This window comes from Poeciliopsis prolifica, unplaced genomic scaffold, assembly GCF_027474105.1.
Source record: "Poeciliopsis prolifica strain line A6 unplaced genomic scaffold, Auburn_PproV2 SCAFFOLD001, whole genome shotgun sequence".
Lineage (NCBI taxonomy): Eukaryota > Metazoa > Chordata > Actinopteri > Cyprinodontiformes > Poeciliidae > Poeciliopsis > Poeciliopsis prolifica.
In genome coordinates, this window is record NW_026562376.1 from 5,305,258 (window position 1) to 5,328,928 (window position 23,671).

General features: G+C 38.6%; 1 protein-coding gene across 8 annotated transcripts in view; it reads left to right on the forward strand.

Annotated features, from left to right (window-relative positions):
* tspan18b (tetraspanin 18b) overlaps positions 1 to 23,671 on the forward strand; it is a 74,895-nt gene that overhangs the window by 32,953 nt on the left and 18,271 nt on the right. For 5 of the 8 annotated variants that reach the window (XM_055040447.1, XM_055040431.1, XM_055040440.1 and 2 more), the window contains one exon: positions 15,478 to 15,566. In XM_055040447.1, coding sequence (XP_054896422.1) covers positions 15,564 to 15,566 — 3 coding nt within the window. In that variant the 5' untranslated portion in view covers positions 15,478 to 15,563. Of the gene's footprint in view, positions 1 to 3,282; positions 3,369 to 13,391; positions 13,483 to 14,634; positions 14,728 to 15,477; positions 15,567 to 23,671 lie in introns of those variants that run through there. The other 3 variants (XM_055040492.1, XM_055040483.1, XM_055040473.1) reach the window with 3 other exon arrangements.

Genomic DNA, 23,671 nt, shown 5'->3' on the forward strand with positions numbered 1-23,671 from the left:
AAGTGCGTTTGCTCCAGCAGTGTTTAGTGTTTGTTCAATTTGTCAGGGAGGTCCTCAGGGCCAAGCCCCCTGCAAGCACCTCATGACATCATGAGGTGCCGTAACAGGATCTGCTGGAACTTTTCACACTTTGCACGCGAGAGGATTAGGATCACTGACAAAACAATTATTCCAACTTCAATTTTTTATATTAAAAGTTAGAATTCTGAGATTAAAGTCAGAATTCCGAGAAAAGTGAAAATTCTAACAACAAAGTCAAAATTCTGAGGAAAAAATTTTTAAATGTAAAATATTTTAGAATTCTGAAATTCTAAAAGTCAGGATTCTGAGGAAAAAGACAATTTTCCAAAAGTCACAATTCGGAGAAAAAGTTTTTGTTTTCCTCAGCAAAAAATAAAGATGAGTGGCTGTAATCCACTTCTGTAAATTTTTTCACACGAAAACCAAAAACTTATTTATTTTAGCAAGATTGTTTGAGGTGAACTAACAAATGTTTTCAGCAAAGTTAATGAAATCCGACCGGTTTGTATTTACCCACACTTACTCTGATGCCCCTAAGCAAAATCCAAAGAAACCAAATATCTTAAACTAAATATTAAATAGATCAGCATTTTATTTAATTTAACCTTGAGAATAAATACAGCCGTTAATCGTCCACCTGAACTGACAGGTCAGGCAAGCAGAGCATTCATCACAGAACTGTCCAAGAGGCTCATGGGAAATCTGGCAGAGCTGCAGGTCCGGCTGTAGAAAATGTTAATATGACATCTATTAATCATGCACTGCTCTCATTTGGTCGAAGATTAAAGGAAAGGAGTTCTGCTCAAAACAGAACAAGATTAAATCTGACACTATTAACAGCTCCAAAACATAGCGGTGGCAGTATCATAGTGAGGGGATAAATAAAATGTCAAATGATCCATACTAATTGAAAGAGCTGTTCCCCTCCTGCCCTGTGATGGCGCTGCAGTGAAGAAAACGACACAAAAGCCTCCTCATTCATGAAGTTTGGTCAGAAATGGAGAATGGTTTTATCTTTGACAAAAGTCAATGAGCCTTTTCTCCTGCTAGCGCTAAACTCATGCATTTCTTTTGATCGTCTTTACTCAGAATGCAGTGCGGTGTCGTTCATTTCTGCTTTTGGAGCGGCTTTGGTCCGCTTGGCATTCACTATGCATTCGAACTGCATCACTTCACTTCAGTCAAACCAAAATGGCATCAGAGTTTGATTAGGGATTCATATCTCAGGAACGAACCGCACTTTGGAGGAAAACAAACTAGAGTTAGATTGGTGTAAATTTATCCTTAGCGGCCTAGTCAAAGTCCAGGTCTAAATCCATTTGAGAATATGAGCCAAACGTTAAAATGGCAGTCAAGCTGTCCTCTGACAAAACTAATAAAGATGAACCCTGCAGGATTTGCAGATATAAAAGATTTAAGTTGGATGAAACCAAAGGATTTCACACTTTGTTAAGATTATTATGTTTAAAAATGTTAGAAAGCCGTTTGTCCTTGATGTTTTTTAGATTTGTTTTGCCTTGCTGGTGATTTTCCTGTGAAAATAGTGGCTCTAATCATCGGCAGCTGCGTTAACGCGCTCCATTTTTATACGTTGCTTTGAACTGTGTGACTAAAGACATATTTTGCAGCTGTAAATGAGTTTCTTTTTTCATTTTTTACCCAGTTTCATAAACCGTGCTTTTACTCCCACACCTCAGTTCACCGCCAGACAGTCTCCCTTTTATTTTTTATTTTTGAAAAAGGCTGACAGCTGAGTGACGGGTGGATGGGAGAAAGATGCAGGTGTGGATCCTCACAGCTCTCTTCTCTCGCTGCCTACCAGCTTTTCCTCAGAAAGATGCTGTTTTTTGTTGCTTGTTTCTATGACAACATGATCCTGATGACTCAGCCCCACTTTAACCGCGGGTTTTTGATAAACCAATATTACCTGTTTGCTTTCTAGGAGAGTGGAGCAATTTCCTAAACCTTTAATTCACATATCGCCTTTTGTCTCCAGTTGTTTGAAACTTGATCTTGTTCCCACGGCAAACGTTAAGATAGTAATATTGCCAGTACAATCACCTTTAAATTAAACATTTAGGAAACAGCGAAGCATCACAGAGGGTGTCAGTCTGATTTAAAGTAGACTGGGAGAATATTTCTACACTGTAAAACATTTACAGGTGGTTTAACTTGAAAATGAAAGTCCACCTGCTGCCTTGAAAATGCAATTTAAGTCAACAAGAAAATTGCTTTGGTTTTAACTCAGAAATTAAAATTCATCAAGTTGATTTAAAAACAAGAGACAAGTTGTCTAAACATTGCTTTTTAACTTCATTCATCTTGAATTGAATTTTAACTTAATGCTGCAATTTAAACCACATAATTAATTCACAATATGCAATAAAGAAAAACCTGCCCTCACCGTAGTAAAGAGCCACATTTCTCTATTATTTCACTCACAATATCAATAATAGTTCTCACTCCTGTCTTTTTCCTCTTTCAGTTTTTTAAGTGTTAACCTAAAAGCTCTAGTTTATTAAACTCTTTGAGGTTTGACTGAATTAATGAAAGTTAACTCAACTTATCTTTCTCAAACTCACATTTAGGTTCAAAATCTAAAATTGAATACATTTATTTGACTTACAGAATAAAAGATAGTGGACACAACTAAATGTGATTCTAATGTTTGACAGATTATTCCAATTTATGATATTATCTTATCATTAGGTTTGGGTTTAAATCACTGCATTTTCACTCATTCTCTTTTTGGAGTTGAACATTATCTTATTGAGATGCTTTTTTTTTATGTGCATTTTACATTTCAAGCTTTCAAAAACACAAAATCTTACCAAATATTTCTGGTCTAGTTTTTAGAGCAACGTACAAGTAACTTTTCAGTGACAAATAGGAGTTTTTTTTAACCTATAGTGTTTTAGTATTGATGACAAAGTACAAGCTCCACTGCCAGATAAATTCACTTATTACATGGGAAAAATGTTTTGTTGTAAGTATTTATCTGCCAGTGGAACTTTTTAATCAAAATGAATGACTGTTTAACTTAAAACAATCTCCTGTATTTTGCTGAAAAGTTGCTGGTAAGTTAAATTTGTCTTGTTTCAGGTGTGCTCAGATATTTGCTCCAGAAGGCTTACAAAAATAGTAGGAAAGATTTTGTGTTTTTGCAGTGATTAACCATTATTTATCTCATAAAACAAAACGATACATGTAGCGATTTATCATTCTGTTGAGGTTTTAGAACTGCTACGGTGGACTCCTGTGGATCACAGCAACCCATGAAGTTTCCCTTAAAAAGCCCCCAATGCATCTTAAACCAGGGACGTCCAAACCTTTTGCAACACGTTCAGGTTTGTGTGTTTGTTGGTCGTCCCTCACTGATTCCAGGATATTTTTAGAAGGTCATCATGTTGTTAGATTTGCATAATCACGTACATCTGTGAAAGTATTTCCTCCTCTGTAAACGGACTGTCTGTGGGTTTTTGTGGCTGTGCTGACTGTGCGCACCAACAGCAACAATAAAAACTCAAACACAAATGGCGGCGCAGTAAATCGGCTGCAATTAGTGACCAAACCAGAAGGTTTTGTCAGCTAGTTTCCTTACATTCTCCAGATGATGTCACATTTTTGCAGCCCATCCATTTCGATTTCAAACCGCAACACCCCCGCGTCCTCGCATGTCAGATTCCCATTTAACCCCTGATGTTTTATGCATTGTGTTTTTCAGGCAGCGCAGCTGAGGAAGTGAACTTTCTCACAGCCAGCACTCACTGTTTACATGCAGCTAATACGTTCTAAGCTCTGCAGATTAAATCTCATTTCTCTGAGTGCTTTTTGTGTCGAGCCAAGCCTGATTTCTCCTGACGTCTCCTTGCTTGCGGCTCCCTTGGCTGTTTGAACAAATGTTTCTTAAAGTACTCCTGCATTTTCACAAGATTAAAACCCCCACCCTCGCCTCCTCCTCCAGTTTTTCCCCCCACATTTCAGCGTCTTCCTGGCTCGCTCTGGGGACTAACTAGAGGCAGGATATCTCGTCAAAGAAAATCTTTCAACTCTTTCTCCAGTGCAGAGCTTACTGGTAGAGGGAAGGAGTGCATCCTGAGGTTTTGGACTGAGCAGAGTTCGTGCTTCTTTGTCCAGAATTCATTTTTCTTCCTCTCCACATCCTTTCACACCCTGACCAAGTGATAAATCCAGTTTATTCCCTTGTGTCGCTGAAGCATATTACTGAAGTTTTGGCCATTATTGTACATATATTTGACAAGATAAAGGGAAAAAAAACACATTTATTTAGTTCTCCCTTTTTCAGTTCAGTTTAACCTGCAGCCTGTGAACTTTTTCACATTTTAGTACAATTTATGATGAACCAACAGAAAGTAGTATGCATGCTTTTGTTTTCAGCCAACTTAAATCCAGTACAATCAATTGTCTTCGTGAAAGGATAACTTTAGATATTATATTTTCAGTCAAATCAAATAATTATTTTTTTATTTAAATTATTTTAGAGTAAAATAAGAATTTATTTTGACTTGATATTGTGAGTGAAATAATAGAGAAATGTGTCGCTTTAACTCTGTGAAAGCAGTTTGTTTTCTTCCATATTGTGAAATAATTTGGTTTAATTTGCAGCATTAAGTTCAAACTCACAATTTAAGATGAATGAAGTTAAAAAACAGTGTTTAGACAACTCGTCTCTTGTTAAACCAACTTTAATTTCTAAATTAAAATCAATTTCCTTGTTGACGTAAATTGGACTTTCATTTTCTACTTAAACCACCTTCAAATGTTTTTCCGTGTAAAAAATGATATTTACATTCTTAGTTTTTGGCTGTAATTTGCAAGCTGCTGTGTCATCTGACAGCGCTCGCAGATTCTGAGGGATTTTGGGGTTTTAGAAAATGTGCAGCTTTATGAGGAGGTCCCAGTGTGGCGTCTTTGTGCCGAGGAAATGATCCAGATGCAGACCTGCTGGCTCTTGTAACCCAGTGGGACTCCTGCTCTGCTGCTCCTGTGCTGCCGCAGGATAAATCCACACAGTCAAACACCTTGCTGCACTCATCGAGGCGCTCTTATGTGCAGTTTGATTTTCTGTGAAGCATCTGCGGTGTTTGTGTACCGTCTTTCCTCCTAGCGCTGATTGAAGATTTTCAGTAGATCTTAATTACTGCTCAGCGACATAAAGTTTCCATATGCTGTTGCCTTGGCATGTTTTTGGAAACCATCGAGACGTAAACCCGCAAATAGTTCTTAGACATCAAGATTATGGAAATCCGTTGTAAAAACTTTGGAGACCAAAATGTATATTTTGACCAGAAATGTTAACATTTCCTCGTCTTTGTTCCCCTTCCAATCTTGGGAATGAGGAATGTTGCATGTAAAACTTCCTCTAAACAAAGGCTAAGCAATGCTACAGCATTGAGCTGAATGAGAGATGAAGTATTTTTCGGCGTTAACACTGATGAAGGCTGGTGTAAGTCAACTTTTAATACATTGGTTGCTGTTTATGTGTGGCTTGGGAGGGGAGAGAGAGTATTTAAGGCTACGTTCACACTGCAACCTGAAGTAACCAAATTTCAATTTTTTCGCCTTAATCCAACTTGTATCTGATCTTTCCATGATGGTCTGAACAACACAGACTGGACTTTTTTCAAATATGACCTTGGACATGCATATCTGATCTTTGTGTGACCTGAATCTGAATGTCCAGGTCGCATTCATTGTCCAGAACGTCGCAATTCTGAGGCAGGTCTTTTGGAGTTCACACTGGAGAACACATGCAAGTCGCATATATTTGGAAACGTGAACGACCATGGCAAAAAAAAAAAAAAAAGGATTTGGGTCACTTACGGCTGCAGTGTGAATGTAGCCTAAGAATGATTTTGTGCAAAAAATATAATAAATATGTTTTGCATGAACCTATCCTGACCTGTTCACGAAAACATAATTGGTCACCTTAAAAACACGGATACACACACACGCACGCACGCACGCACGCACGTACGCACGCACGCACGCACGCACGCACGCACGCACGCACGCACGCACACACAACCTAACACTGTTTTCTTGTGATGGCAGCCAGTTATATCTTCAGCCATTGTTTTGAAGTTCTTGTTTTACTTTTAGGCATTTTTAGGATGAATATGATGTAAAATTGTTTTGCGTTTCTGAAAGCCGCAGCTGTGAGTCGGATTCGTTGCTATTTGCGAACATTGTTGTATCACTGGATGTTCTCGGCATCAAACTCAGAATGTAAACCATTAGGATTTGGACCTGAGCCTGCAATTTGGGCCGGACTCATTCTGTAACCACCAGGCAGCCATCCAAGTATCTTTATTCCTTTTTTATGTTGAGTCCTTTGTGTCAGGATTTATATTTTACACTCCCCATTCATTCCCTTCATGCACTATTATTTAATACACAGTCTGTTGGAACGTGGCCTTGGAGCCTCGGCAATATAAAAACAAATCAAACATCAGAGCTTTGGCTCGTGTTGTTCAGCCCATAAACATTTCAGAGAAACTCATGCAGGAGCCCAGACTCAATGGCTTTTAGTAGTTTTAAATAATAAAAAATAGCTTTAATCTGGTGGCATTTTGCTAATTGTCTGTTTCCACTCCGTATGTACGCCACTCCACTGTTTATTGTTGTCAGCACACTAAGCAGCTGTGTAGGTTGTGTGCTGACATAACAGTTGTTTTGCAGTTTATGTTGCTGACAAAGAACACTTTATTTCCTCCTAAAATGTTTTTCCTTAAAATTTTATGCTACAGTGTTGTTTTTTTCTAAGCAATCTGATTTCAGCAACTGTACAGGAAACCCAACCGCTCTATGGTATTTTAGCATCATTTAAATGAGAGCTAGAAATTGTTACCAGATGTGTTCTTAACACATGTTTAAGTGGCTGGCATGGCTTACAGAATAGCGCAGACCACATATCTCTACATCTGATGTGTTTGGAAAAATGTCCCATAGTTGGCCATGTCGGTATTTTTGGATTTAATGGCTGCTGGTTTGTGCTAAATCTCTTCATACAATCATCACTTGTGTAAGAGGTAATTTTCTGGAATTAGCTGGAAACGCTTTCATATCTGAGTTGAAAATGACTGATTATTCTGGCAGCTATTTTTTTTTATAAATACATTATTTTGACGTTATCTATAAAACCTAAAAGTCTTTCAGTTTTGCAGGTATTGAAACGGCTCTGACTTTCAGACATGTTGGTAGTTTGGTTGGATTTTGATTTATATATTTCAAACAAGGTTTTAAAACAACCAATCAGTAGGACAGAGAAAACCTAACCAAGAATAAAATCGTTTGTCTACTGCACCTTTTCTGTTCATGTTTAACTCATAAACTTTCAATTTCTGATTTAAAATCAAAATAACTTTCTTGCTGAGTTTTCAAAACACCAGATGGACTTTCATTTTCAAGTTAGACCACCTTCAAATGTTTCATAGTGCACCGTACTGACTGCAGGGGGTTGAACTGAACAGTTTTTATATTTTTTTGTTTGTTAAAAAGCACATATCATTTGCCTTCTGCATACATTTTATGCCTTACTTCACCTTACTCAACTCTCTTTAAATAAACGTGGAATTCAGTTCATTTTTCACTGTAAGGTTTAAGTTCATGATGACCTACATGATGAGTAAGGGAGGTTTTTAGGTGGTGTTTTCTTATTTTCAGGAATATATCACAACATTTTCTCTCTTTATTTGCATATTATTGCAGAATACAAGACATTTTGTTGTGTTTGAGATGCAGACAGGCCGGATGGGATCTTTATCCTTGTTGAATCTCTCTGAGCTCTTCGCCTGCAGCTCTCAAGCTTTCCTGGCTCCAGGATTTGACAGAGATGGAAATTGTTATCGTGTGTCTGTTGGACAGCTTGCGGGGCGTGTGGGCGGGGGCAGGAGGGAACAAACCAGGTTTAACAGCCCCCACTGTGTGTAGTAATGAACTCTTACCTTGGCTTGGAAGGCAGTGGCGCTGATATCCTCGCTGTGTTTTCGTAACCCTCGGTAAAAAAAAAGGCCTTGCTCTTAATTGCGTCCCTCGGGTTCGGAGCGCTTGGTATTCACAGCCTTTCCTGTCCCTCACGTTGATCCTCCTCCTCTCCCGATCTTAACCCCATCATCCTTATTCGACAGGTCTTTCCTCTTTAATCGCCTGACTTCAAAGCGGCATTGTGATGCCCCCGGGGTGCCGAGCTCTTCAGAGACCCGGGGCGAATCTTTCGGGCCTGGGAAGTTGGCTGAACGTGTGATGCTACATGAGGCCACAGTCAAAGTTATTAACAGAAAGTTGCTTGGTTGCTACGCTTCATCATATTGTCACAACACTACAAAAACACAAAATTTATCAAAAAACACAAAATTTATCAAGTAAAATAGATGTAGTTTGTTAGGCAAATATCTTAGCTTTGTATTTTGAGACGAAAATAGCTTGGATAATTACAGTTTTCTTATTTTTTGTGTCTGAGTTTTCATAAAATTACTGCTTCATTCTTCTGATATCACAGCTTTCTTCGTATTCTCATGTTGCCACGTCTGTTTTAGATTTTGTCGTAGAGTTTTACCTTAATAAGAGACGCTTGTCAAGCAAGATGGCGGCCAGAACAATGGAAACCCAAGGAGTGAACTGGTGGGGGGAAAAAAATCCAGATTTTCCAAAAATAAAACATTTAAAAACCAAAGATTCAATGAGTCGATTAAATTGATTCATCACCCATATCTTCTCTGAGTGCTGGGCTTTAATGGAGGCATCTTTTGCAGAGGTGAGAGACAGTCTGCTGCATGAAGACCCTGCCAGCCAGACGAGCGATCTGGCCAACGTTCACCACAAAGGGGTCAACACAACAACGTCTTTCATTTGCATCACAACACATCCTCCTCAACTTTTCATTCAGCCCAATATGATTAATGCCTAGAAAACAGTGGAAACTGCTTAACGAGTCCAACTTCCACCTTTTAGCTGAAGTGATTGGGTTTGCTATTTGTGTGGAACCCCCCAGAGTCTGCAGTGGAGCAAAGAACAAAGAAAACAGTGGGGAGTGGTGGCCAGAGAGGGAAGAATGAGTGATTATCAGTGTGGTGCCCTCTGATCAGTGTGGGGATTGTTTCTCCATCGTGGTAGTTTATCTTTATCTCCTGTGGCTGACTTACACTGTTGGATCAATAAATCCAGATGGAGTTAGGCGATAATTCTGCCTCAGCATTGCCCTCATTAAAGCGGACATTCAGGAGATATATAGCTGCCGGCACATGCCATTTTTTTTCATTTCTATAATACAGCAGTTGGATGGATATGAACTGCTGGGGGTTGGTGAGACCAGACCGAAGAAAAATGACATCAAAATGGCTACAGACTCTTTTCTTTGTTGAGGAGTTTAATAAGATTTTATTGAACACTGTAAAACATTTACAGGTGGTTTAAGTTGAAAATGAAACTCCACCTGCTGCCCTGAAAATGCAATTTAAGTCAACAAGAAAATTGTTTTGGTTTCAACACAGACATTAAAGTTCATAAAGTTTATTTAACATCCAGAGACAAGTTGTCTAAATATTGTTTTTAACTTCATTCATCTTGAATTGTGAGTTTTAACTGAATGCTGCAATTTAAACCAAACAATTATTTGGTTTAATAATGATGACCTACATCAACCTCTGTGCTTAAATTTCTCTGTTATTTTACTCACAATATTAAGTTAAAATAAATACTTATTTTACTTTATAATAATTTAAACTCTGTTTCAAACTGCAGGAACAAAGTTTCTGATCTGATAATGAATTTTATTAAACATACCAATGAATTCAGCTCAGAAACATTTAGTGTGAACAGGACATTATCCTCAAGCTTTGCTAACTGAGAATTGCATTAAAAATGAACATTTGCCTTAATAAAAACACAAGAGTCAGATCAATGTGACGCACTTCTATCTCAGGAGACAAAACATGCCGCTAAGCATTCTGGGAAATAGTTCCACTCCTGTGTTTTTCTTCTTTCAGTGTTTTTAGTGCTAACCTAAGGAACTCTTGCAGGTTTGACTGAATTAATAAAAGTTAACAACTTACTGTAAGTTTATCTTTCACAAACTCACATTTAGGTTCAAAATTTAAAACTGGATGAATTAATTTGACTTAAAAGGTAAAAGATGGTATATACAACTAAATGCGGCTCAAATGTTTTACAGTGATTGTGCCTGGCACCCCAGGGTAAATCTGTTTTGTTTACAACTTTAGGACACCTTTTGCGTATGCAATGTCGGGTTAATTAAATAGATGAGACATAGCCTAATTTTCAACACACTTTTCCAGGCTAGAACTGTTCAACCTTCAATAACCACAAAAAGAAATGGAAAAATGTAAGCGGTTTGTTTTTGACCAGAGAGAAGCTGATTCCAGACCAAAGATCCATCACTTCCTGCCTGCTTTCTTCACACTTCCTGTCCTCAGAGGAAGAGAACTGACCAAACTACCTGCTGTTGTATGACCTTTGACATTTTTGTCAAAGCTTCCTGCCTGATCAGAGTAAGACCCAGAGAAAATACAACCAGTATGAATGGGCACACGGATTTAAATTAACTTCATTCTTTTTTCTAAAAACGATGTTGTAAAGGTCTGTTGGAGAATTTCTCAGTGGAAACGGTTTGTTAGGTGGCAGCTGTGTAAAGATGTAGTGGCAGAATCCCGGGTCAACTGGAAATATATATCTTCATCTTTAAGTAAGAATTTTTTTAAATCTGCTTTTATTAACTGTTGTTATACCTGCAGATGACAGTTTTGGAAATTGGATGGTCCGAAACTAATGATCACTGGCCACAAATGAAAAGCTCTATCTGAAGCCGAATTGATTTTCTTTTTGTCACGATGTTAATCTTTGGAGGGATCTGGCTGTCTTACTTAGTGATTACAGTGCTGTGTTGTTCCTTCTGCCTTCAAGAATTTATTTTAAATAACTCCAACTGATGAGACTAATGAAACTTTTAAGAAAAACCTCTGTGCTTAAATCAGTGAGAAGTTTTCGGTTCAGTCCCAAAATATACAGGAAAGGTTTAAACAACACTTTAAAGTAACTATATGTTTAACATTTTATAACTTATTACAGTTATAAATAAGTTATGTACTTCGTAACGTTTTGTACTTCTTAAGGAACATTGCAAATATCAGGTGCTATAAAAAAAAACCTTTCTAACTTTGTAGTATTCATGTTTTTCTTATGGCTCTCTAATATTTTATTTGAAGCATGAAAATCGTCTCGTTGATGTTGTCAGCTGTAGTTGTCATGCCAGGCCACCAGATGGCGCTGTGAGTTTATGACGTGTCTTTTGACCGATGGCTTCAACCTCTAAACAATAGCCAGTCGGCATGAATACCTTTGGGTAGTATTTAACAGATGTGGTGAGGAATTATATTTGTATAATTCTTCATAAAATACATACAAAGATCGTAAAATGTCTTACTTTGGTTTTTAAATACGAACTTCCCTTAACCACGTGATCGATTGTGCATCGACTGTCGGTTTTGGGTGAAGTATGGAAGAGTTTTAGCTGTTAGCATGGTGATGTGAAGTCACAATCACATTCCCTGTCAAACAAAAAGCATGAAGGATTTAATAATTTCTGTTTTGAGCTAGTAGTGTGGGGCCCAGGCTGTTAGAGTGAGTGCTACATGTTTGTAAATATTTTTGAGACTTTTATTTTGAAATACAGACGTAATTTTAGAGTTGTTTCATTGACAGTCGGCTAAAACAGGACATTATGGTGAGTAACCTTATGATCAGGTTATTCACCTGATCATAAGGTGAACAAGCCTCTTTCTGTTTTAAATAGTTCATGTGGCAGTGTTTTAGTGACCTGGAGGAGAGATTTTAGAGTTTTGTTCCCAGAAAACATCTTATAAGTAAGCACCACTTAGAGTTAGATAAGCATAAAATATAACAAAACAAAAAATGCATCACTTACCTCAAGGTCTGTTGAGCAACTGCTTCAACAGTCTGTCTTCAAAAGTATATTTTTATTATTAAGATGTATCTTCTGATATGAAATATTTCTAAGCTTACAAATTTTTCCTTTAACTAGGAGAAAATCTTCTTTCTCCATTTAAAATCAAGGAAAAATCCCAAAACATTTAGTGACAAAATATATATTTCTGCACATATTCTTTAAAAGGAACAATCCTTATTCTTCTTGCCAAAATTGCTCAAGTTTTTTTCTTGATTTAGTCAACTGCAGCCCCCTGATTCCTTCACACATCAGCATGCGTCCCTGACCTTCATGCTTGTTAAAAGAAATCAGCGGCAAACATGACACTTATAAAAACAAGCAAAAAATGCAGCTCAACAATAGACTTATTGACTCTCAATCACTTCCAAGATGTCAAACAGGTGGTTGTGCCAAAAAAACTGTTTTTATTGTCTTCATGCTTTTAGCTTTTAGCTACAATATAGGGTTTTTATTTCATAGGGTGAGTTTATTATTATGATGGTGTTTTATAGGCCTGGCCTCCACCATTGCTTATTTATTTCATTTTTTTTTTAGTTTGCGTTTTTTTTAGAGTTTATATTTGGTGTTCTGGTATTAATATTCCAATAAGACATAATTATCAAGTGATATTTTCAAATTTCCTGTCACCTTTGAACATTTTTAACTCAACACTGGGCTGCTGGATGAATGACTGCCTTTGCGTCCCAACCACCGGGGGAAACCCTGCGTAATGAAAATTAATGGGATTTTGAGGGCTGCACATATTTTAGTAGGAGAGTGGTAATAGGAGCTAGGATGAATTATTTTAATTTCCAATGTTTTCAGTGGAGAAACGAGATAAAAAACTGCTTTAAGCAAATAAAATCTTCATTCAGACGCTACACCATAATTATGAGACAGAAGGTTGATCCTGTTTGCTTATAAAGATTGATGGAATATAATCACTACTGTGACAGTAAAAGGATATTTTCTTGATTTGTCTGGAAGAAAAATGCGGATGCTCCTGGTTTTAACCACGTTGACAGACAGACACTAATGATGCAATACTTTTGTCAGGACCTGAAATATCAGCAGACTCTAATCAATTACTGCCTGCCTTGGTGTTTCAATCGGCCACAACACTCCTGAGCTTAAATGTCATTGGCAAATTGGCGGGAGTGATTTGTTCAGAAGCGACGCCGTTGGGGTGGATGTAGATGAAACCTTTGTTGGCGCCCCGGGCGGCCTGGCCTTTCCCCACTCAAAGACTCCGTCCTATTGTTGTGCTTTCTCAGCCGTCTGCGCCGATCTCCGTTCGCGCCCCCATCACCGATTCAACGAGGGCTGCCGCATCCCATCGGCGCTCGTCTTTCATGTGAAGGGGTTTCCATGGGAACAGGGAAAATATTGCAGGACCCTCCGCACTGCTGCTCTCCGCCCGCTAATAGTCCTCCTAAACAGAGGGTTCAAGAGAGACCACCTCTGCAACAGGCTTCAGGGTAAAATCTGATCATGCAGCAGCTCAGTGCCATTACAGACCGAGATAATGACGATTCCTTACTCATCTGCTGCTTTTGTAATGTCTGAAACAAGCTGGCACTGGGATTACTGCACTGCACTACCTGGGGATATGATAGCTGGGCCATATGGTGATTTAAAGACAGTTGTTTTTTTTTTTGTAAACGAGTCTTTCAGTGTACAGAGTACATCCTCACCCTCCCTGCATGTGTGAAGCCGGTGTTATTGATTCTCTCAGCGTGGGCGCTTTCAAGCTCCCACGATAAGAGACTGTATCATTCCAGTGCATCTCCCCACTTCTGAGATTTGTCCCTCTTCGTCACTCTGGCTTTGATTGCCTCTTCCAGATGCAATCAGAGTCACATATTCTCCATGGGAGCAGAGGACATGATGCTTTCACTGTCGCTCGGGTTTAGTGTCCTGGCGAATGTGATGTCAGCTGGAAATGGACCCTTGGAGAGTGACGTCAAGCTGCTGGCTACCAATGATTAGCATTGGTTTTGGCTGTCAAGTTGTCAATATAACGTGCTAAATCTTAATTGCACGCCTGATGAATAAAAGACAAAGGGGCACAGTGCTGCCTTGCAACTAGTTGTCAGCACTAAGATTTCTAGATAATGTCAGGATAAAGTTTTAATAAAAACATAGCGAAGAAGAAGGAAGTAGTTCAGTTAGGCTAGCTTGACTTTAACAATCGTATCACGTAGATGTGATGTGGAATTCCTTGTTTTCGTTTAGATAACAGATTATGAAAAAGACGATCTAAACAACAACTCTGACGTATCATCAGTAGAGTAGGTGTTTAAGTTAGCTAACTAACCACCGCAGTGTTAGCTTAGCTAGTAGCAGCCACAGCATTCACTTTTTAAATAATAAACACAAAGCCTAAAAATATAAACTTAATGACTTAATGTTCTTTTCTTTGTGTGGGAAACGTGTTTTTGGTGTTGAATCCTGATATGTAGAGTGGCATTGTTGTCGGTTCCTATGACAAGAAATCTGCATGTAGCCTAGCCGTGTAAGAGAATCTGCTCTTTGCCCTCTGGAGCTGTGCGCATGCGCAACATCTCCGGACTTAACAACAACTCCATCTCCAGGAATATTCCAGGGATCTTCTCCCGTCCTGTTCCTCGTCAGGATGAAAATGCCCTGCCAGCTCGTTGCACCAGCTAACTGCGCGCTGCTTCGTGTCTCCCAGAAAGACAGGCTGCGCTCTCCATTATTGGGTACCAGCTTGTCAATGCCAGCGCTTTGAAACCAGCTCCAAAGAGTAGTCAGTCAAAAAAATCGGGCTGCCGACTATTTTTGCACACAGAGGCTGGAGGAGCAGCGGTTTAATTGGCGCTCATTGCCGTATCGTTATTTTCAGCTGGGAGACGGTTGTGGCAAAAAAAAAGCCATTTAAAGACAGGAAAAGTTTAAAGCGTTTATGCTCATTAGACACACATGGCTGGAGACACTTGCATTGACAGTTAAAGTCAGCAACATGTGCTAAGGAAGGAAAGTGAATAATGCATGAGTTCAGACGCTCCTCAAGGTCAAGCCAGAAGCCGTATGAGGAGAGTGTGGTGTGCTGGGTTTACTAATAATGGACAGTTAACCTTAACCTTACTTTAGTACCGCGAAACCATTAATTGCCTTTTATTTGGATGCAACATTAGTCTAAACTGTTGCTATTAAAGTCGTCTTTTCTTCCTTCTCATGCTGTTAACAGTGGTGAGAAGTGAACTATTCACACAGATGAAGCACTTCTGCCTCGGGGCAAAAGCTTCATACATAATAAATGCAGATTCTGTCATTTTAAGTGGCACAGAATTTTCTTTTCTGTGCTTTTTTTTTTCTCTCCTCACACTTTTATTCTGCTCAAATTGATTATAAGAAAGAATTGCCACATTTATTTCTCCTTTGCTATTTACTCATCTTGTTAGCTCGGTCCTAACCTATGTTTCTTTTTTTGTCGTGTTTCTGTTCTACAGCCCATGAAAACGGGAGCTGGGGGAGAAAAGCAGGACAAGTCACAAACAGTTTCACCTGAACAAAGACGAGCAACAAAGGGATCCGCATGGTATGGCTGAGTTTCATCTTCAAATGCTGCACATATGACTTAAAAAAAAAAAAAAAGAAAATCCACCACTTTCATCTCCAACACATATTTGTGTTTCAAACATACTGGTGCCCTTTGGTTTTCTGCAATAATGCATAGCTGCTGTCTTGAGGGATTCCAGCCTCTGCACACACGTGTAAAATCAGTGAGAATCACAGCAGAAAGAGCTTGTTGACAGACTCTTTTCAGCAAGATGCTGACAGCACAAGCAAAAAGCCATTGTTACCACCGACAGGAGGCAGAGCGCCGGAGCGAGAGCTGCTGCTGCGGCTGCAAAACAGACAGAAAGGCTTTCGTCCTTTAACCATCACAGCAGGCTTGTGCTGCTTTATTGTTAGGCTCTGATTTGCATTGACATTTGCAACATTAGTATTCCAGGCATGGCTGAGCAGCAGACATGTAAAGACTGAGAGGTTAAAGGGGAGTTCAGATCCGGGTGGATCAGCTGTTAACAGCCCTAAGACACAGCAGACAAATGCTACATGCTTTAAGGCACGGAAATTTATTGCCATTATTTAGCTGATGTTAATATAAACTACAAACAATGCTGGTCTTTTCAATGTTTACTTTTATTAAAGACACCTGACTAAACATTGACTTTTCACACCTGACAATCCGGTAAACTCAGTTCGATTGGGGACCAAAATTGCAACATTTGTTACATTTTTAGCTGGTGTGGTTTGCATTCACACTGCACCCTGTCAAACAAACTAAACTAATTTCAAAACGTGTTGCCCTCCTCACCTGTGGTGGCGCTGCACCAAAGGAAATTGGAAGAAAACATGGGAACAACCTCCTTCTTCATAAAATGTAACCAAAAATGCAGTAGTGTCAGATTTTGGCGGTTGTAGGATTATTTTTTTTTTGTCTTTGGTAAAAGGTGACGAGCCATTTCTCTTACTAACCCTAAACTAAATTTTTTTTTGGTTTGCATCAGAGTTTGATTGTGGATTCACACCTTCTCAAACAAATCTGACTTCCTATTGAGAAACTAGCGTTTGATCAAAGTGAACTTAACAGGGCTGGTGAAAATGCATCCTTATAGTTCTGTTGAATTATTGATGAGTTTTTATCATTTAGCTCTTAGGAAGGTTAAATAAAAGGTTTTCTTTTATTCAATGCCAATATTTTTTTCTTGAAATGGCAATGTAGACTCTGTGATTTACTGATTTGTGAAAAAATAAGTAGATATGACAATGTGGTTTTACAACATTAACACAAAAACTTAAAAAACTCTGGTCCGGTGGTGTCCAAAATCAGTCCTCAAGGGCAGATTTCCTGCAGGTTTTAGTTCTTTTCTGGTTCAACACACCTTATCAAATGATGCTTCATTACCTGGCCTCTGCTTAACATGCTCAGTTCGTAGTTGGACCATTTAAATCAGCTGGGTTGGAACAGAAATGCATCTAAAATTGGCAACACATCAGCCTTTGAGGACTGGAGCTGGACACAAATCCAGCACTTTCTACTGCATCTCAACATCTGGAACGCCATGCGATAAATTATGTTTTTGGATTTTAAAATCTCTGGATAACTTGACACTGGAAACCCACTTGTGGATTTTCCAGTTCAGCACTTCCCTCCTACACTTTCTGGTCTCTCACTAGAGGGAAATTATTAACATAGCATGGCACTAAATTTTAGCTGTTTTGAAACTGCAACTTTTTAAAAACTTTGGTATATTTTTGTAAGCGGTAACCTTGATCTAAAAGATTGGATCTTCAGACTGTTTCTTTTTGTAATTTTTGTAATTTAAACATCCCTTTGCTGCTTTTAAAGTAGTAGCCATCACTTGTTGGTGTACTGGGAACCTTCAGGGACCCAGTTCCCAGGTGGTGGATTGGGTTTTATGTCACTGTTCTGGTTTTGAAAAGTACAAGCAGAACACACACAAAAAACAATGTACTGGACAATAAATCCTTACCATAAAAAATTAGTTGAGCGATTGTCATTTTCTTTTAAATGAATACATCCAGATTTGCTTTGAAATTCCAATAAAACACAGAATCAAAGTCGAAATTAACATCTAAGATTCAAAGGAACTAGCTTCACTCGACACAGATAAATCAGGTTGGAGTTGGCTTCTCTTTGACGCAGTTCACCATTTCCCCTCAGTCAGTGGCTTTCTTGACACGTTTGAAGTTTAATGTATTCAAAGTGCGGAAAAAGTGAGAGAGAAGTGGAAGGAAATCACAGTGACAGCTCTGCTGTTCTGATGATTTCATGCAGAAAGTAAAAGAAAGCACTCAGGAGGAAGGTCGCTACTTCAGTGATTTATATGAGTATTTGTTTGTTATTTCTATAGGAATACACTCCTATCGCTACAAAAACACAGAATCTTACCAAGTAATTTTGGTCGAGTTTCCATTGCAATATCATGGCGCCTGAAATAAGACAAAAGGAACTTACAAGTAACTTTTCAACAAGAAACAGTTGGTTTGTTTCAAGTTCAAGACAATAACTTCTTTAAAAATACAAAATCCACTAGCAGATTATTTATTTAACTTATAATACAGGAGAAATACAGTGGAACCAGTACTTTTTGGTCAATGTTAAGGAGTTGTTGACTTAAAACAAGCTGTTATTTCTTGCTAAAAGGTTTGTTGTGGGTATACTGAGATATTTGCACCAGAAACTAGAGCAAAAATACTTGGTAAGATTTTATTTTGCAGTGAACATGTTTATACAAACGTTTTCTCATCAAAAATTACACTTTTGAATGAGTAGAAGTATGGCTGTCGCAATAACCAATGACTCAATTAATCACATGATAAATTTGTCTGATTTATTGTTATTTTCTCTTTTCTCTTTCTACCTAAAACTGGATGATGAATCTTTTCAGTCTGGAGTTTTGGTCTTGACTAGAAAAGACTTTATAATTCATTTTATTTATTTTTTCTTTTGTTTATTTTGGATATTTAAAATATCTTAGATCCAGTGTTAAAAGTTAGTTAGAATTTAAAGATTATTGGTATTTGAGATTGTGTTCTCGCATTATTATGTCCTTACAAAACAATATAATCATTTATCGCAATAACTTCTGGCTCAATTTATCGTCCAGTAAAATTTGTAATCATGACAAACCTAATTATGTCCCCTTGTTGTTGTAGGAAGACATCAATCATCTGCGTAACCACGAAGGCATCTGAAACTTCTCCTGTCATTTCCATATTCTATGAGGCTTAATCAGCGGTAGCAGAACCGCCCCGTGCAACAATATGGACCTATAATCACCCTGCGCAGAGAAATGTCTGATTCTGTGCTGAGAGACACATTAATGCTCCAGGCTTCAGACCAGTGGGTTGAACATAAGGAATAAAACTGTGAACATAAAATGCACAAACTAACAAACTTGAATTATTAATCAAATGCTGTTATACAGGAAATAATAATTACCCCAACCAGTTGCTCTGTTATCACACTGTCTCAGTGTTATATTAATAAGTACAAGCTGTCGGTGCTTATTAACCCACTCAGAGACATTAACCCACTTTGTTTTCTTCTGCAAACATTCGCAGCAGAGACTGGTTTTTATACGGTTATCTCTTTCATCTCCCACCAAACCACATTCAGAACCGGTACCCTCCAGGCTTTGTTTTGATCGCTTTAAACTCCAACTCGTATCAGAAACTGGGTTACGCCGTTGCTCTTTTCCCCTCTCCCTTATCTTGTTGAACCTTCACTAACTTTCGTTCTCAAGGTTTTAGATATGCGTGCGCGCCACGCAGCCATCTGTGAGTGATGAAACAGGTTTCAGGCTCTACACAAGGGAGCAAGCTGTATCCAAACTAACATATGGCCTTGTACCAAAGTGTGACTGATTGTTCATTAGACAAATGGCGGGCCAAACTGTGCTCCCCCCACTGATATAAAGTGCTCCCCTGTGCTCCCTTTTGTTTTCTAACAGGAACTAGCATTAGGAGGAGATGCCAAACACAGTCTGCAGACAAAGGCCACTTTAACAGCATGTCTGGGTGGCCTTAGAGATTACTTTTTATAGAGAGTAGCATGGAAGTTGAGAAAGCAACCATTTGAAGGTAAGCAGATGTTTCAGGGAAGTGATAACTACAGTTTTTAGAGGACTTGGTTGCATGATACAGCAACTCAGGTCAAATTTCAAATATTGAGGCATCGAGGAGGAAGAGGAGCAACTCACTCCCAATCATTTGGCAACATCTTGAGTCCAGCAAAGATGTTGGAAGTTGATTAACTTGCACTTTTAAAATCTTATCGTATCTTATGATATACCTGTCTGTATTTTTTAGTATGGGTGTTGCTCAGGTGGTTTCTTTAATATGGGTAATTAATATAATACAAGTTCCACCTGCAATCATCCTCACTCTGCCAGTGATCTTATAATGGTAGACTGGGAAAAACTGAAGTAGCAGCACTTTTCCCCTGCCATTCACTAGATAATGAGAGCCTGCATTGTGTTATTGCAGAGAAAGCTATCAGAAGCCTTCCCTGCTTGTGAGAAAGTGGGTCTGCTGTGAGGATATGCTCACCAGCCACTTTTATTGCTGGTACTGTGTTAAACCCCCTGTTGCTTTCAGAACTGCCTCCATTTTTTATGGCAAAGATTCAGCAACATGTCAGAAACATTCCTGCAGAGGTTTTGTTTCATATCGACATGATGGCAACACAGTTGCTGCTGCAGCTCCTGGTGAACCTATTATCATGTTCGAAAGCCAGTGTTGGATGACCTGAGCTTTGTGACATGGTGGATTGTCCTGCTGGTTGAAGACGGGCTCAAAGATATTACTCTGACGTCATTGGATCATTTTATTCTCTAAATCTTGCTTATTGGATATTTTCTCTTTTCTTGCACCAAACTTGGCAAACTTGAGATTTTTTTATTTTTTTCAGAAGTCCCTTTAGATTAGAGTTGGGTAATTACTAATTGCATTTACTCAAATGTATTTACTTGAGTAATTTTTTGAAAAAGGGTACTTTAGGAAAATTTATAATGTTTTACTTTTACTTGATTCATTTTATTATGAAGTATCTCTAACTTGAGTAAAAATCTTGTATTTTCTACCCACTGAATGAAAAACAAACAACAACAAAAAAAATCACCAAATACATGTCCAGTTTTTGTTAAAGTTTCATAAGTCTTTTTTGTTAAAGAAACTGATTTGGAAACATTTTCTTTTGCATGATTTTGTTATTTTTTGTTACTTTTATGAATTATTGTCATTTTTGTTTTAAGTTAAATTTTTGGAATTTTAAACTTTACATTTTGGTCCATTTCATAATGTAAGATTTAAATATCAAATGACTGATAGTTTTATTAGTCAGTCAGTACTTGAGTAGACTTTTTATCAAATGCATTTTTACTTTTACTTGAGTAACAATATGAGTCATGCAACTCTGATTGGAGTGCAATTTGTCGGTAAGATTAACAGTTTCTGAAACATATTGTGCAAAATGGTAACAGTCCATTTCTTGATTTAGCGAGTAACAAAAAGTCAAAATGAACATCATACAAAAGTGAAAATATTACAAAGTTTCTTGGAAATATTACTGAAGTAGCAGCACAAAAAATCTGAAAAATAATCACAAGATCCTGGAGCAGCTGTGAACAGATGTTCAATACTAATTATAAGAATCCAGAGACAGCTGTTTATTAATATTTGAACAGGTTGTTAATGGGTTCATCAATACATTCTGGCACAATCGACATTTGATGACAATGGTGATTTTAATGTGCTTGATATGGAGGTGAGAAACGCATAATACCAGGAACTCGAAGAATAAGCTACAGAAAGTAGAATTTGGCAAAACAGAAAAAGGAAAAGCAGATCTGCAGAGGAATAATTCCCATGTTGTGTAATTATGAATTGAGTTATAACCTAGTTTTCTGGAAATCCCCCCAGGATCATGTGTCATCCTCCCCCTCTATTAAAAAAGGAAAAAAAACTGTAAAAGCATTCAGAAGTGGAAGTGTTTATGTGGAGTACCACATGCCCTCACTGCTGCAGGACCAGCGGCCGACTCGGAGCTGCAGCTCCTGGCGATTAATGCATCCATGACCAGCTGTTATCGATCCCAGCTTGTATCTTCACTCACCCAGAAAGAGGCGGTGAAGCAATTAAATAAAAGTCTCTGGTAAGTCAAAGAGAGGATCACAAACATATGGCCAGTGAAGACAAAAATATCAGTTTGTTTACCTCACAAATCAACCACTTATGTTAAATATCAAGAAGAAATCAATGCCTTTCACATTCGCCCTATCTTTCTAATCCAAGGATCTGGGAAATCGATTCGCTGAGTGTCAGCAACAGCTTGGCCTGCACTAACAGCTGGATCCGCGCCCAGTTGGGATGTCAAGAATGTGGCCGGCGGTAATGTTGACTTCACATGGCCCTTCTGTTTCTGACTGTGCATTTGTTCGTTCTGAATGTGCTTTCTGGTTAATCAGCCTATTACTCAGGAGAGCATCAGCTGCCTGGTCAGAGGACTTCAGCCCTCAGGGTTTCTATAACATCATTCCCATGTGAATGGATGGGGTGTGTGCCGCTCAGCTCTTTCAGGAGCAACGGTATTAAATAATAGATGACCTGGTGGATTGGAGCTAATTCATTATAGCCAATTAGTTGCACTCCTCTTATATTATGCATACTGTGAAAAGGCTCATTAGGCAAAGGTTCACTGAGAATGAACTATTGATGTGTGTTTTAATCAGCATAGGAAATATTCATATGGCTTGGCAGATTCCTGAACTCTTTTGGGTATTTGCTTGTCAATTATTCTAAATAACAAAGACAGGAAAGCAAAGCCTACCTGTGTGATCCACAGAGGAGGATGGAGATTCTCAGATTCAGGTGGTGTGTCTGGCATCTAGAGGATGAGAAGGTCAAGCAACAATATTTGCTTTTTATTCTCTCTTGGCAAACATTTTGACTAAATTTAACAGTTTAACCCGCTCAAAAAGAGTGCAGCAGATGTCACGGTCGGCCAACTGGGCGACCCATTAGCTCTTCAGTTTGCGAAACCACAAAAAAAAAGCTCATAAGCCAGCGAACCACTCAGGCGGGATCCAAACGACCCTCTTAGAACTACGGGAGGGCTCAAACCCAGGTTATTCGTTTTTAGCTCATAGAGAAAGCTTACAGCTGCTTTACCTTCAGTGAACTTCAAAGCACTTTGGTGTGACGGCCCCGCCCAGGGCTCTTTCCCTCCTAATTGGAGGTTCATTAAGGGACATGCTAGTCCTCTAGGGGAGCTCATTGCTAGAGGATTTTGGGTGTTTACTTGCTGTGGATGATTTAGGAAGTCGCAGAGAAATGAGAAAATGGGTTTTTAATTGAGATAAAGGGTGATGCGGCATGCTTACGGTCCCTCAGTGTCGTCTGAGGGTATTAGCGCACAAAGCATTAGCACACCCCGCCACATCGAGGCACCTGGGACCTCAGGGCAGACCCCAGGGTTCAATTACAGGTGATCATTTAGAGGTCAATGGCATTAAAGCAGGTCAAGTTTTACCTCTTACATTTTCAAGAGGGTTTCATTGTTAATGATTATCTGCTATGCAGACCTCCGCCCAAGATGAAGTAGACTTGTTGAACACGCGGTTGGTGGAGGTGCACAGACAGGGTGTCCTTGTAATCCATTTATCCAGGGGGGAGGCTGCTGGAGCAGAGGCATATGGATTCAGCTTATTAATTGTACCAAATGAGACATTTGTGACCATTTTTAAGGTTTTGACTTGCAAATGGCTGATTAAGCCAGGTGTGTTTTCTCTTTAAGACCTATAACGGCCTTCAGAATATTTTTTTTCCAGTTTTTCTTCTGTGAGCAGTCATTAAATTATTTATAGTAGGAGCTGAGGTGACCGCACACTGTGAGAGAGAGAACAGTCACTGTAAAACAGAGAATTGGACTTTGAACAAAGACAAAATGATTTATAGTTTTAAAGTCGATTAAGCATCTTATGTTAGCAATTAGCACAAGTATTGCAGCTTCCATTAAACCTTGGTTTTTATGTTTGGTCCCCATGGATCTCAAAGGTGCTGAATTTATTATACACAGATAAAATTCTGGTTTTATTTGCACCTAAATAAAAA